Here is a 13,326-nt window from a genome sequence, read left to right as displayed (position 1 = left end):
TATCACCACATTTGAAGCTCAAACACCAGCTTTGGTTGTTTTCTGTCTAGTTGAGCTACCTTTTTTCCTAACTGCAGTCCTCAGAAACTGCTTTATTTGAAATACGAAGTTTACACAGGCCACAGCTATGGAAACAAGTATATCACCCCTTAGTATCAGAGAGCCCCTTTAGTGCTCTGGGCAAATGAGGTGATACTGCTTACCTGAGGTGGATAAAACACGCGAAGAAACTGGACAGCCGAGCAGTCGCCCGGGGGGGGGGGGGGGGGGGGGGAGAGGGGGGAGGTAGTGTGTTCTACCCGACTGCGGCTCTGAGTGAGCTGACCACCATTTGGCACTCCACAGGTTTTGGCAGTTCCACACAGGCCCCTGCCAAATCGGGCCATCCTCTGGGCCCACGGCTGTGGCCAGGCCTGGTAGCCTCTCGCCCTGTGGCCACTGCGCACGGGGCCTCAGGAACCAAGTGAGAAGCACGACGACTCCCCAGCTGCAGCTGGGAAACCACCGCTCTGCAGCCCAGAGGAGCAGCGTCTGCCAACCCCATACGCGGCCGGCTCTGGAGAGGAGCTTTCCCCGTAAAGGCAGCGCCCCTGACCCCGCAAGAGGACCCGCACGGCCTCCTCAGTAAGTGTTGGCACACCGGACCGCGCATGGCCTTCCTTCCCCAAGCCGGGTCACCCGTCCTCCCCATCTCGGCACCTCCCCCTCGAGGCCTCCTCACGCCGACGCCCTCGGACACCTCTCGCTCCGCGCCCCCTCCGGCCGCACCGCCATTAACCCCCGCAGCGGGCACCCCCCTCTCCTTCCGAGTGGCGCGGGCGGGCAGGCGGCGCTGAGACGACGCGCCGAGGGACGGATCGGCGGACGAGGGCCGGAGCGAGGGGAGCGGCGGCGTGGCGCGGGGTGGTGCAGGCGGCTTCTGCGGGGGGCTGCGAGGCATGGGGGGCCGCGGCGCGACCCTTGGGGCGGGGAAGGTGTGGGGCTGCTTCCTAGTCCCCTCTGCGCGGTGAGGGGCTGCTGCGCGCTGCGGGGCGGTGGCGGGCGATCGGTCGTTGGTGGTCGTGGGCTTGTTTTCCTCAGGAGGCCTGAGCTTGTTTACTGTCAGGCCGTGCCCTCTGAGGCCTTACCGAGGTTGTGCTCCCCTCCTGCTTGGGCCTCTGCCTGCGTTAGGTGCCGGGCTAGCGGAGGTGCTGCTGGTAAAGGTGCGCTGGTGAGTGGATTTTGTTGCTGACTCTAGGCACTTAGGATGCCGCAGTTGAGGTCAGGGAAGGTGGTAACTGGCAGCGATGTGAAGTTGGCTGATGAGATAGTCACCGGCCCAAGCTCTGTGGGTGCGGAGGTAGGATGTGAGGCAGGGAACATGTTGGTAGTCAAGCAGAGTCATGACCTGGCACCTGAGAGGAAACCTGAGCAGCCCTTACCTTGCTGTCTGCAACCTGCCATGCTCTCTAGCATTCTGTGCGAGCAGTTTGCTGCTCCTGCACCCATGCAGGAGCAAGGTGAGAGTAGCCAGAGACTCACAGGTAAAAAAAACAAGCGGATACAATGCAGGAGGATTTCCAGAATCAGCAAGGGTCTAGAGCTGCCAATTTCAGACACTGCTATACGTGAAGATTGGCAGGCAGCACCTGTGGCTGCGGTCACATGCTATGAAAAGACTGGAAGGAGAAGGACAGTACAAGGTCAGCAGCAATTTTTCTCAGAAACTACTTTGCAAAATGAGTTCTTGGCAGTGATTGAAAGGAAAGAACAGAACTCAGAAGAACTAAACCACTCAGCATTCCAGGAGAGTTCAGGGATTTCGGGAGAAAAAGGCAAGTATTCCTTTATGGAAATAAAATTACAAATCACATCCTCAGAGGAGGAAATCAAGAGCATAGAGGGACATGGACTTTCCTGTTTGCCAGAACCAGAGGTGCTGCAACCCAGAAACAGTACATGTAGTACTGAAGTGAAAAGCACTAGCTCCATAATGATACTGAAGATGCAAATCCCATATCTTGAGAAGACTCAGGAATCCTTGTCTGAACCAGCAGTTCAGGAAGAGGTAGACAGGCCCAAAAAGTCAGATGTGTATAATAGAATCATAGAATAGTTGGGGTTGGAAAGGACCTGAAGATCATCAAGTTCAATCCCCCCTGCCATGGGCAGGGACACCTCACACTAAACGATACTACCCAAGACTCCACCTAACCTAGCTTTGAACACTGCCAGGAATGAAGCATTCACAACTTTCTTGGGCAGCCTGTACCAGCACCTCACCACCCTCACAGTAAAGAACTTCCTCCTATCTAACTGAAACTTCCTCCGTTTAAGTTTGAACCCCTTGTCCTATCATTACAGTCCCTAAGGAAGAGTCCCTCCCCAGCATCCTTGTAGGCCCCAAATTCTTTAATTGGATCAAGAAAGTAAGGGGCACAGGAGAAAGGAGATGCTTGAGCAAGAAAGGCAGGGCCTCCTTAATGAAACAAAAACTACAGAGAGAGAAGGGTAGATGTACCTTGCTGGAACTGCATATGCAGCATCCAGAGTGCAAGAGAGGAGCAGTGAGTCTGGGGAAGATGGACAGAAATGCATTGGTGTCCCAGTGGCTACAGGGTTCAGGTGGCGAAGAACAACTACTAACCAGTGGCAAGATGCACAAGCGTTGCATGAAAGAAGAGCAGCAGAGCTCAAACCCTCAGGAAGGAGCAGACAGTCTGGGGGAAAGTGATATGTACTTGTGCCCTGTTGCAGAAGTACAGGTGCAGAATCTGGGTTCCTGGGACAAGGGACTGGTGCTGCAGTAAGACCCCATTAAAAAATGAAAAAACAGGAGATAATATTTCATTTGCAGATGTATCTGTGTGGGACAAAGACGTGAGCACAAGAAAGAGTGGCCTGTACTCCTAACTCTTACTTAAAAGCAGCTCTTAGTGGTTGGCTACTAACTGAGCACAAGAATGCAGAGATACAAGCTAGGGTCTGCTTTACAGTACTGTGAATACCAATCTTAGGAGAAGACAATTTTAGGAAGAGGAAAGGTTTTTATTGAAGGAGAAAAGCAGTTCTTTAGCACAAAGGAGAGGAGGCCAGATACTCTTTCTGGGTGCAGGGGGTGAAAGCAGCATTGGCAGCTACAAGCCCCAAGTAAGAAATTTTTATTTTTTCCCCTCAGAAGTGGTCATTTACACATAGAAGGTCAGGTACATGCAGGAAAGGAGGCCGTAGTTTCATCAAAGCCAAAAGAGAAAATAGTCAATTCTTCATTCATCTGTATATTATCTGATTGGTTTTGAATGTGCATCATGCTGTCTTGTTTTGGTGCTTGCCTTTATAGGTTTTGTTTTCAGAACTTTTGGGTTTTTAGTAGCTATTCTCTGCAAAACCCTGAAAGATGCAGAAAAAAAAATGATTGTGTTTTGGTGTTTTAAGAGAATGTTGTATCAAACTGGAACTATTTTTAAAGAATTTTTAAGTCTCATTTTTTTCAGGATAGTTGTCTGAAAGACATTCTTTTTACTTTCAAAGGGGGTGCATTCAAAAGACCAATATTTGCTATAGGTTATTATTAATATTTTATCTATAAACCATATTCTAAAAGAAAAAAAAGAGACATACTACAATTGTATCTTTCTTACTTTGAAAAGTAAGATCTAAAACCCTCAACATTCTACTGGTACATTCTTGAGTCCGTTCTCCAGGTGAAACTTTTGTATGTACAGTTTTTTACATCATCTTTATTTTTAAATAGAAAGTAGTACTTCATAAAAATGCAAGTCCTGCAGTGTTCCTGAATTTTCATGAACAGACTGATGCATTTGGTTGGACTATATATCTAAAATAAATTACTGTATTCTTAGTATTTCTGTATTAGCTTTCCTGATAGAATCTGCTGTGTAAACAAAAGATTGTACAGCCAAGTGTGCCCATAGCATCTGCATTTTCTTGCCAGACTTGCTCTAATTTGGTTTCCACCTATGTTTTAAATATACTACTTCCAATGTCTTTATGACACCTTAAGGTCCTGTTTACATTTGTTTCTGAAGACAAAATATAATTTGTTACTGTAAGTCTGCTAATAGTGCTAATTGAAAATAAACTACTAAAACTTTACAGAAGTGTTTTAGCTGTATACAGTGTTGTGTTCGTTAGTAGCCTTGAACATTTTTTGTTCTCTATAAAAAGTATTGCAGTAGGGTATTTTTTTCCCCTTAACATACTCTTTAATGACACTTCTTCGTTTTTTAATCAGTGAAGGAAGAATGGAAAGCAATTGAGCAAGGTTCTGGTACACAGGCTGTGAAGAAGCTTAAGACAAATCAAAACCCATCAGAAGATCCTAAGGAAAAGGAACCTCACTACTGTAAATCTCCTGCAGTTGCTGCTTTAGATGGGACCCAAAGCAAGAACTTTCTATGCCATTCTGTAACAAAACAGTCTGGTGTGCAGTGTAAAACAAGGAAACCCAGAACTGATGAAGTCAAATGCTTGCAAAGTTTTAGCGTGACTACAGGTGAAGAAGTGAGAAATGTATCTGCAAAATGTGACGCTGAACATTGCAGAAAAGCCCTAAACCATTGCAATGGCTTGTGCTGTGCAACAGAAAAGAATCCATTTGTGAGGTTAGAGGCCTGTAGTTACATCAATACATTTGTGAAGTCTTCAGCTAGTGGAACTACCAGCAGTTACAAATTGAATGGATTCATCCATATAGCCCAGGGTAAAGGAAAGTGTGTTTTTCCTGATGTTACTGTAGAACAGAGTGATATGAATTGCAGCACTAGCAGGATGCAAAACAAAGGATCACCCATAAAAGGTGGTTTATTGTTCAATAAAGAAAAAACTCAAAACAGAGAAGAGTGTTTTTCATGCTGTCAGATTGAAAACAGTAAGTCTTTAAGGGGAAAAAAGCTGAATATTGGTAGAAAGCCTAGGAAAAAGAAGAAAATTACTGAGAAATCAGCAGTGCAGAATATATTCACAGACATGGCTAATGGCAGTGAGTATGAGTTACAAGCAGAAGCGGCACTTGCAAGGTCAGGTTCCTTTGAAGTCTTGGGACTAAATCATGAAGAAATTACTCTGTCACCTTCATGTGATCATACGTCAAATCTTCATGTTGGAAGAAATACTCATGAAGCACAAAATACATCAGTCTGGAGAAAGAACAGTACCAAATCACTTGCATTTGAAGATGGCTTTAAGAAGAGATCTGAGCTGTCAGTAACAGCAAAAGAAGAAAATTCAAACAGTGTGGCACATCATTCTGCTGCCTCAGGTAGCCTGAAAGTGCTAGCTGATGAGGTCCATGGTGTTTCTAACAGTCACAAAAGCAAGACAGCTAAAAAATTGAACAAAGTTAATAAGAAACTGCATCAGATTACCTGTCAAAGAACAGTACCTATGACTGGTAAAAATGTCTGGCCTTTTGAATCCTGTGCCAGGACTTCTGAATGGGTTCATAAAAATCTTGGGCCTAGCTCAGAAGGAAAAAGACTTTTAAGGGCCACCTTCAAGGAATCCTCTGATCAAAGCAGTGTTGAAACTGTAGGAAGCAATGCTGTGACTGGGAATTTGAGACAGTTGGATTTGCCTGTGTCATTGGAAGAAATTAACAAAGAATCTACATGCAAAATAATAGATTCAAATACTGAATGTCTGACTTCACTTGAAACACCAGGATCGTCTCCCATGGGTATTGATGAGACTTTGAGAATGAGCAGTGAAAATGTGGAATCCCCCATTAATACAGATAGAAGTGCTGTGGCTTTTAGCCATGATGATGTACAAGAAGTTAAAGCAACCTTGAATTTTACAAGAAAGCAAAAAAATAAAAAAAAAGGAACTGTGACAAAAAGAAACCTGCCTGTGACAATCCGGAAAGGTACATCTACACATGACACACACAGAAAGAATTTGAGTGGTAAGACATCAGTAGTGAAAGAGACGTTTTCTGATTTAAAGCTAATGAAAGTATTAAACACTGAAAACCTGACAAAATTCAAAATTCCTTTATGCAGAAACAAACCTGAATCCAGGAAATTGGAATCTGCCTGTTCATTTGAAAGAAAAACCTTTAGTCCGCTAGAGCTTTTTGACAGCAGTAGTGTTTCAAGAAGGCAGAAGATAGGTGAAGAGACTTTCTTGGTAAATTCTGAGCAGCAGCCTCTTGCTATTGCAAGTGATGCTACATCTACAGCTTCGACAAAGGAAAAAGATAAGATCAGTAGGAAGGACTTCCAGCATGATGGCCCTAAAAGCCTTTCAACCTTGTCTACTCTCTCTGAACATTCTTCTTTATATCCACATCCTTTTCCTGACGGACAGCCAGAGTCACCTATGACTGATTTCCATGGAACTGAATGTGTACTAAAATCTAGTTTTCCTGATCATTCATGGAATGCAGTTGACCACCCTGTTGCATTAGAAATAAATGGTGGTAGCAAATCAAGTGGAACTCTTTCAGAACACCAAAGTCAAAATATTCCAGATATTCTTGATGCTTACAAGGAAGATGTTCTTGTCATTGATGTGATTCAGGATGACCCTGACCTTTTTGGATACAATAATGAACAGAAGCTTGAACTTGTAGACTGTGAAAATTGTTCTGTGAAGGAGTCCTACAATAGCATCTCCATTAAAAATGAAAAGCAGGATCTTAAGCCTGAGTGTCCTGTTACCTCAGAAAATAAAGATTCAGTAGATGATAATTTTAGGTATGCATATCATTCTTCTTTACTACAATAATCCTAAGTACTTAGGTCTCATATCAGTATACTTTGGTTGTAGCGGTCAGGCCTCCTTACAGAATTTTTTCAATTTGTTAGTTGAACTGAAATGTCAAAATTTGATTGAGGTATGACAATATTCTGAATGCAGATTGTTTGTTTTTCATAAGAACTAGGATTATCTGCATTGAAGGAAAACAGACCTAAAGAACTGGTTTAGACCAAGTGAAGTGAAATACGGAAGTGTAAACAAAACTTAGGAAAAGTAATATTCTTAATTAATAACTCAGTGTTTTTAAATATCTGACTTGATCTGAGATAGCAGATACCCCTTTGAGAGGATTTTTTTAGTTGTGAGGTGGTAGAATATTAGCATGCTTTCTAGGTGTAGCTTATTCTTTTGCTGGATCTGTATGAGTAAATGGTTGTCTCTACAGTAGTATTCCATTCTGCCATTCTCCTTCTCTGCTTTTCTCCTACACCCACACGTGAGTATTTTTCAAATCTGTAATGTGGCTTACATTTTATAGATGTTTATGATCCTGATGTTAATGACTAGGTAATAAGGTTTCTGGGGGGTTGAGATGATCATAAAAGTCACTGAAGGGGGAAGAGAAGTTTACAGTAGAAAAACTTTTGTAGAAGAGGTAGTAGTCCTTCATGGGACAGAGGAACTCACCAACTCTGTAGACTCGTATCTCTCTAAACTTTGGTACTTGTATTTGATAAATGAGTTTTAAGATCACATTTTTCATCATACTAAGGAAAACAGAGCTTAGATACGAATAATGCAAGATTTTCCTCTGACGATTAGGGTTTTTTTTATTGGGAGGAATGGTTTAATTTTCTTCCTGTGCACTTTCTGGGTGGCTTTATCCTTATTTTAAATAATGTTTTAATTATTTTCAACATTATGCAACCATTAATTTATTTTCCTCTTTGCTCTCCTTATCCTTTCCCGTTCATTAAACCCATGTGCAAAAAGAAGAAAAAGAAGAAAATCATCTGTGAGGTACTGGACAGTTTTTTTAAACATGAGAACATAAAACTTTCAGTTGTTAATAAAATATTTTTGCAGAATCAAGCTTATGAAAAAATAAGCCTCTGAAGAACAGGGCAAATCTTCAGTAGGAGCATCAAACTTCTCAAGAAGCAGCTAGGCTCTAGCATAATAAATTTACTAGAATTACTATTAATTTTGTGTACAGTGTATATATTATGTCCTATATACACTACGTAACAGAATGAGTGTTTGCTGTATATTACCCCAGGGTAATAATGGCTGTTCTGAGATGGTTTCCAACTGGCTGTCTAGACAGTGCACAGAATGGAAGATCAGAACTTCCAAGCCCTTTCCACTCTCATCTTGGTTATGGTAGTAAAGTTTGGTATTTGTATAGATGCTAACCGAAAATTTTATTGAATGTTGTAAGTACTTTGTAGGGAGGATAAATATTTCCTTTAAGTAGTAACTACACTGAGTTAGAGTAACATCACAACCTTTAGAGAGATGAAAACTGAACTTGTTTGAAGTCAAATTTCAGCTTGCTTCCTGGATCTGCTGAATTTGCTTGCCACCAGCCAAGGAAAGTAAAAATGCAGACCTCTTACTTCTTAGAATTTCTCCTTAATTTGCTAAAGAAGCAGGCAGAATTGTCTGGTTTTGCTTTTTAAATTCCATAATTTAATGCAAAGATCATTAGACAGTGACTGATCAAAGTTGGTAACAGTCAGGAACATACTAATGAACTGAGTATGACAATATTAAAATAAGGCAATAAACCTTACTACTGTTTTATCAGGTAGCTTATATCCCTTAATAATACCAGATAATGACCAGTTCATACTGCTATGGGTTTTTTTGTTAGTATTCGCCAGATACAGCTGGGACTTGAGCTGTCTTTGCCAAAGTGATTATGCTGGCAGAGTTACACTGACATCATACTACATATTTTAAAATAAAATACTGTTTGTGTTAATACCTTTTTTTTTTTTTTTCTTTAGAGGTATTCTAGGCTATTGTGTATGTTTTCTTGTTTGGCTTCTTATTTTATGCATACTTGGTTTTGCTTTGTTGCAACATTAGCTTAATATTAGCTTGTAATGATACTTCAGTCTGTCCATATAGAACAGCGAGTCAGAACTGTGCTATTGTAAACCATGTCTAACTTGTGTAAGTATTACTTTATATGCATGTTTTTTTAACATTTGGTTAATGTTAGCCATTACACTCTAGGTAGTAATTGCTCTAGAAGAGCAATGCAAACACTTACTGGCTGCACATGGTGGCTGTTGCTGAATGCTTTCTTTACCTCTATCAATACATAGCTTTTGTTACGGTTTCTTTTCATATTAATGAGAACAGGCAGATGATGATAGAAAGAACCTGGATCTTTGTTAAAACTGTTTTAGTGCTTAAATACATGAGGATGGACTTCAGTACATCTTGTGTACTGATACTTTGATCTGGCATTGGTACAGAGCAGTAAGAACTGTAGTTCTGCTAGCAAGTTATTCTGACAGTATAGCTGGGTTCTTAAAAAGATTTTTAGGATGTGTTGAGTGTTGAGTGTTACTGATGAGTTTAATAGCATTTAAGTTGTAACTGCAAAGGAAATGCCTGGTGCCTTAATTTGTAGTGTTCTTCCCACTACAAAAATCTGAGATCTAGCAGCTTGTCAAAATGACAGTTCCTATAATGAAGTAATGTTTTTTGTTCAAGTTTCATTGAGAAACCAAAGCACTGAAACTGCGTGAAGGTTGTACCTGCTTGATTCAGTCACTGACAATTGTTTGGTGGCAGTTATTAGCCACTGGAGATACGTAACTATTAGTGTGGATCCATTTTGTTTGAGTTTTGAATTTAAACACCAAGACATGTTCAGCTAATGGCGCTTTTCATCTTTGACTGTTTGTGACCTTAAAAGATGGAGGAGTATTTTTAGTTATGAAAATTTAAGGATAATAATTTTTGGCTTCCAAATTTCAGATAATGAGAGCATGTGTCCTTCAAAAGGAAAACATACTGGTCACAACAGTGACTGAGCTCCAAAATTCAAGTAACTTCTGTTTCACACTACACAATTAGGATAATCTGGTAAAGATTTGGAAGCAGCTTTTGACCTGAATATGAAGATTTCAGTTTCTTGATGCTGTTAAATATTTTCAGTTTTAAGCAGTGTTTATGAAGATGACAGCTTTCTGGAACTGTCTGCACTGCAGTTTTACAAAAAGAAAGTAAATTGTTACAGGCAAAATCACTCAAACTTTGCATTTTACATACAATGCGGGGGAGAGGGGAAGTAAGCCTACAGAGAGCTTGCCTGTAATAGATAACCTTCTTGTCTCTGCAAACTTGCTGTAACTTACTCAACTTTGCTTCATAATGTATCTCACAATATTTGTGCCTAAATGTTTGCATAGTTCCATGTTACACATACTGGGGAACTTCTTCATTTCCACTAGGTTGCTGCAAATTTGCATTGTTCCATTTTACTAGGCAGCTTGCTGTCATTACACTTGTCATTTACCAGGGGTAAGCTTCCAAGATCTGTAGGGATGATGATGATGTTTTATATATTCTAGATGTAGTATTTTACTATGTATTTTTAGAGCTTTTCTGAGCAGAAATGCTTACCTATTTTCCAACTTATCTTTAAAATAGGTGAAGTATATTTCTATGAACAAATGTGTTTGTTACTCTATTTGAGATTCATTGTTATGCAAATTGTCTTGAATATAATACTACCATAAATCACATTTTGTAGAAACTGATGAATTGTCTCATTAGCACAGTATTTCCGTAATTTGCTCTACAGAGATTTCCCTTCTCGGTATTTTAGACAAAGGTAAAATGCAGTAATGAGCTTTTACTGACAACTTTTGAGATTTGAAATGTCTTGGTGTTAGTTAAGTTGTTTAGGTGTGTATTTGTAGGGATGGCTGTAAGAAAGCCAAAAGAGAGTGTGAAGAACTGTCTTATGAAAGTGTGCTGAACGTAAGGATTCTGTCCATAGCTAAAAGTATTACTGAGAACTTTAATTTTACGTAACCTGTTAGATTAATATTGCCCTTGTGCAAGATGGAAATCTTAAGTACACTTTTTTTCCAAAACAGACACATTACCATACAGGAATCTGGAATGTCAGATGATACTGAAATTCCCTGTGATTGGGTGCTAAAAGGTAAGTCTTTGAAGATTTCTTAATGCATAGTCAAGAGAAGATAGTAACCACAAAGGTGTTCAGTAGCAAAACCAGGGCTTTCTGCTTTCCACATAAAATGAGAATTTGTCATTTCAGTAATACCTTTTTATTGTAACAGCGTTTTGTTTCCTAATGCATATAAAGTGGATGCCTTGAAATGGTGCAAACCTGAGTCTTACAGGGAACATGCGCTTCTCTTTAGTACTTGCGTGTTGATAGTCCTGGGTTTTGGTGGTTTTTTGACAGTAAGACACTGAGTACTGTGATACTGCTTTGGAGGCTGACTCACAATCTCACTTTGTTCTTCTCTCCTCTTAATTAGCAGAAAGAATTTTAAAATAGGGTTTTTTTTCCAAGTTGTACTTTTTGTTTTTTGCAGATGCTATGCCCATTCTTCTGACAGTGTCCATTTTTTTAAGGATGCTTTTTTTTTAGAGAAGGATACTTCTGAGTTGTTTATTTTTTTTCTTCCTATTTTAAGCAGAACAGTCCAAGTAGGCAGCATCTGAGTGTGATTTGTTTTGTTTTCTACAGCTTGCATACAGGCCTACTATGCAAGGTATGTCTGATGTGGAAGTTTCCTTTAGATAGGTTGAAGGAACAGGAGAATAACACACTGCAGAAGGCACAGTGTGCTGATGCTGGTTTTGAAGGTTCTTGGTGTTCCCCTTTCTGGTGTCAGTTTGTCAGCTTGCTGTTAGTTTAATACTTGGCCATTACGTAATGTTTTTGTTGCAGGCTTGAAAAGTATCTGTGACAGTATGTCTTGTGCTGTTTTTTATGTTAATGTGTTCATGTAAAAAGGAATACTTTTCATGTAGAAGGAGTGAATGGTTTGGGAGATGTAGCCTCCTGGAGAAAAAGGAGTGAATAGTAACTATTTGGGCGAGAGAAAGTTTCAGGCTTCAGTTTTATGGCAGCAAAATAAAAGGTAATGTGGGTGTAATTGTTCAGACACCAAGAAACAGACTCAAGTTCCCTGAGAATCAGTAGGGAGGAAGTACACAGTTACGCCTCTGGCCATGTAAAGAGCCAGAGGAACCTGTGCCATGGTATCTGCAGTACTGAGGTGATTGAAAACAGACCTGGCAACAAGTCCTGTACTATTCAGTAACTTCTGCATTTTCTTGGACTGTTGTTTTGCTTCATGTTCTAATGATGTTTGAGGCTAAAAGCCTTTGGGTCTTTTTGTGGTGCTTAAAATAAAGAAAAATATTTAAGTATGTCCTTCTTCGCAGATCTGAGAAATTAAGGATCACATCATACTCTTTGACAGTGCACGTAGTAGCTTATGTTTGATATATGACTTTTTTAAAAGACCTGCACAGAACAAAATAAAGGTGCTTGGTTTTGGTAGTTACCCACAATTTATGTATTTATTTAGAAATATGTAAATACATAGGAATGTATAGGTATTACTGCTTTCATGTCTTGTGTTATTTAGTGAGGCCATGGCTTCTTGTCTCAGGGGATTCATAGTCTTAAGAAGAGCAACAATTACTACAGTTAAGGTATTCTGGATGACATCAATACTCTTCATCTGTCAAGTGGAAATCTTACATTGTCTTCAAGCAGATGTGCCTTGTATTGCTGGTTATACAGAGACCAGTGACTATTAAGATAAAAACCCTTCCAATAATAATACGATTCTTCCTGTATCTGGACAGTGTGGTGCAGTTGAAATTTATTCATGTGATGCAATGAGATAGTGAATTTTTTCTCAATGCAGAGCTCTTCCATTGCACATAAACAGTTGCTTCAGAAAGCTGCAGTTACTTTCTATTCATTTCCTGTGGTGCCTGCAAAAGGTGCTGAAATTTCATGACACTGAGTTCTCGTTGTGTTTACTATATTACAGGAATTCTCAGTTTCTGAATTTAGTTCATAGAATCACAGAATGGGTTGGGTTGGGAGGGACCTTCAGGATCATCCAATTCCAACACCCTGCCACAGGCAGGGGCACCTGCCACTAGGCCAGATTGCTCTAAGGCCTGTCCAACCTGGCCTTGAACACTGCTAGGGATGGGGCATCTGCAGCCTCTCTGGGCAGCCTATGCCAGTACCTCACCACCGTCACAATAAAGAATTTCTTTCTAATATCTAATGTAAATCTCTCCTCTTTCAGTTTAAAGCCATTCCCCCTTGTCCTGCCACTACATGTCCCTGTAAAAAGTCCCCTTCCAGATTTCTTGTAGGCCCCCTTTAGGTATTGGAAGACTGATATAAGGTCTCATGCGAGATATATGAGCCTTCTCATCTCCAGGCTGAACAAGCCCATCTCTCTCAGCCTGTCTCCATAGCAGAGATGCTCCAGCCCTCTGATCATCTTTGTAGCCTCCTCTGGGTTTGCTCCAACAGCTCCACATCCTTGTGTTGGGTGCCCCAGAATTACACACAGTACTCCAGGTGGG

The 13,326-nt window shown here is 40.7% G+C and overlaps 1 protein-coding gene across 1 annotated transcript in view; it reads left to right on the top strand.

The window, feature by feature from the left end:
- Window positions 1-1,215: 1,215 nt before the first annotated feature.
- Window positions 1,216-13,326, top strand: part of TOPAZ1 (testis and ovary specific TOPAZ 1) — a 36,776-nt gene continuing 24,665 nt past the window's right edge. Inside the window, 7 exon segments of the mRNA XM_065666184.1 lie at window positions 1,216-2,071; window positions 2,380-2,425; window positions 2,428-2,709; window positions 3,204-3,206; window positions 4,235-6,698; window positions 7,696-7,722; window positions 10,827-10,894. Coding sequence (XP_065522256.1) covers window positions 1,247-2,071; window positions 2,380-2,425; window positions 2,428-2,709; window positions 3,204-3,206; window positions 4,235-6,698; window positions 7,696-7,722; window positions 10,827-10,894 — 3,715 coding nt within the window. The 5' untranslated portion in view covers window positions 1,216-1,246.

The sequence above is a fragment of the Lathamus discolor genome, chromosome 2, assembly GCF_037157495.1.
Source record: "Lathamus discolor isolate bLatDis1 chromosome 2, bLatDis1.hap1, whole genome shotgun sequence".
Lineage (NCBI taxonomy): Eukaryota > Metazoa > Chordata > Aves > Psittaciformes > Psittacidae > Lathamus > Lathamus discolor.
This window is presented reverse-complemented; position numbering and strand designations above follow the sequence as displayed.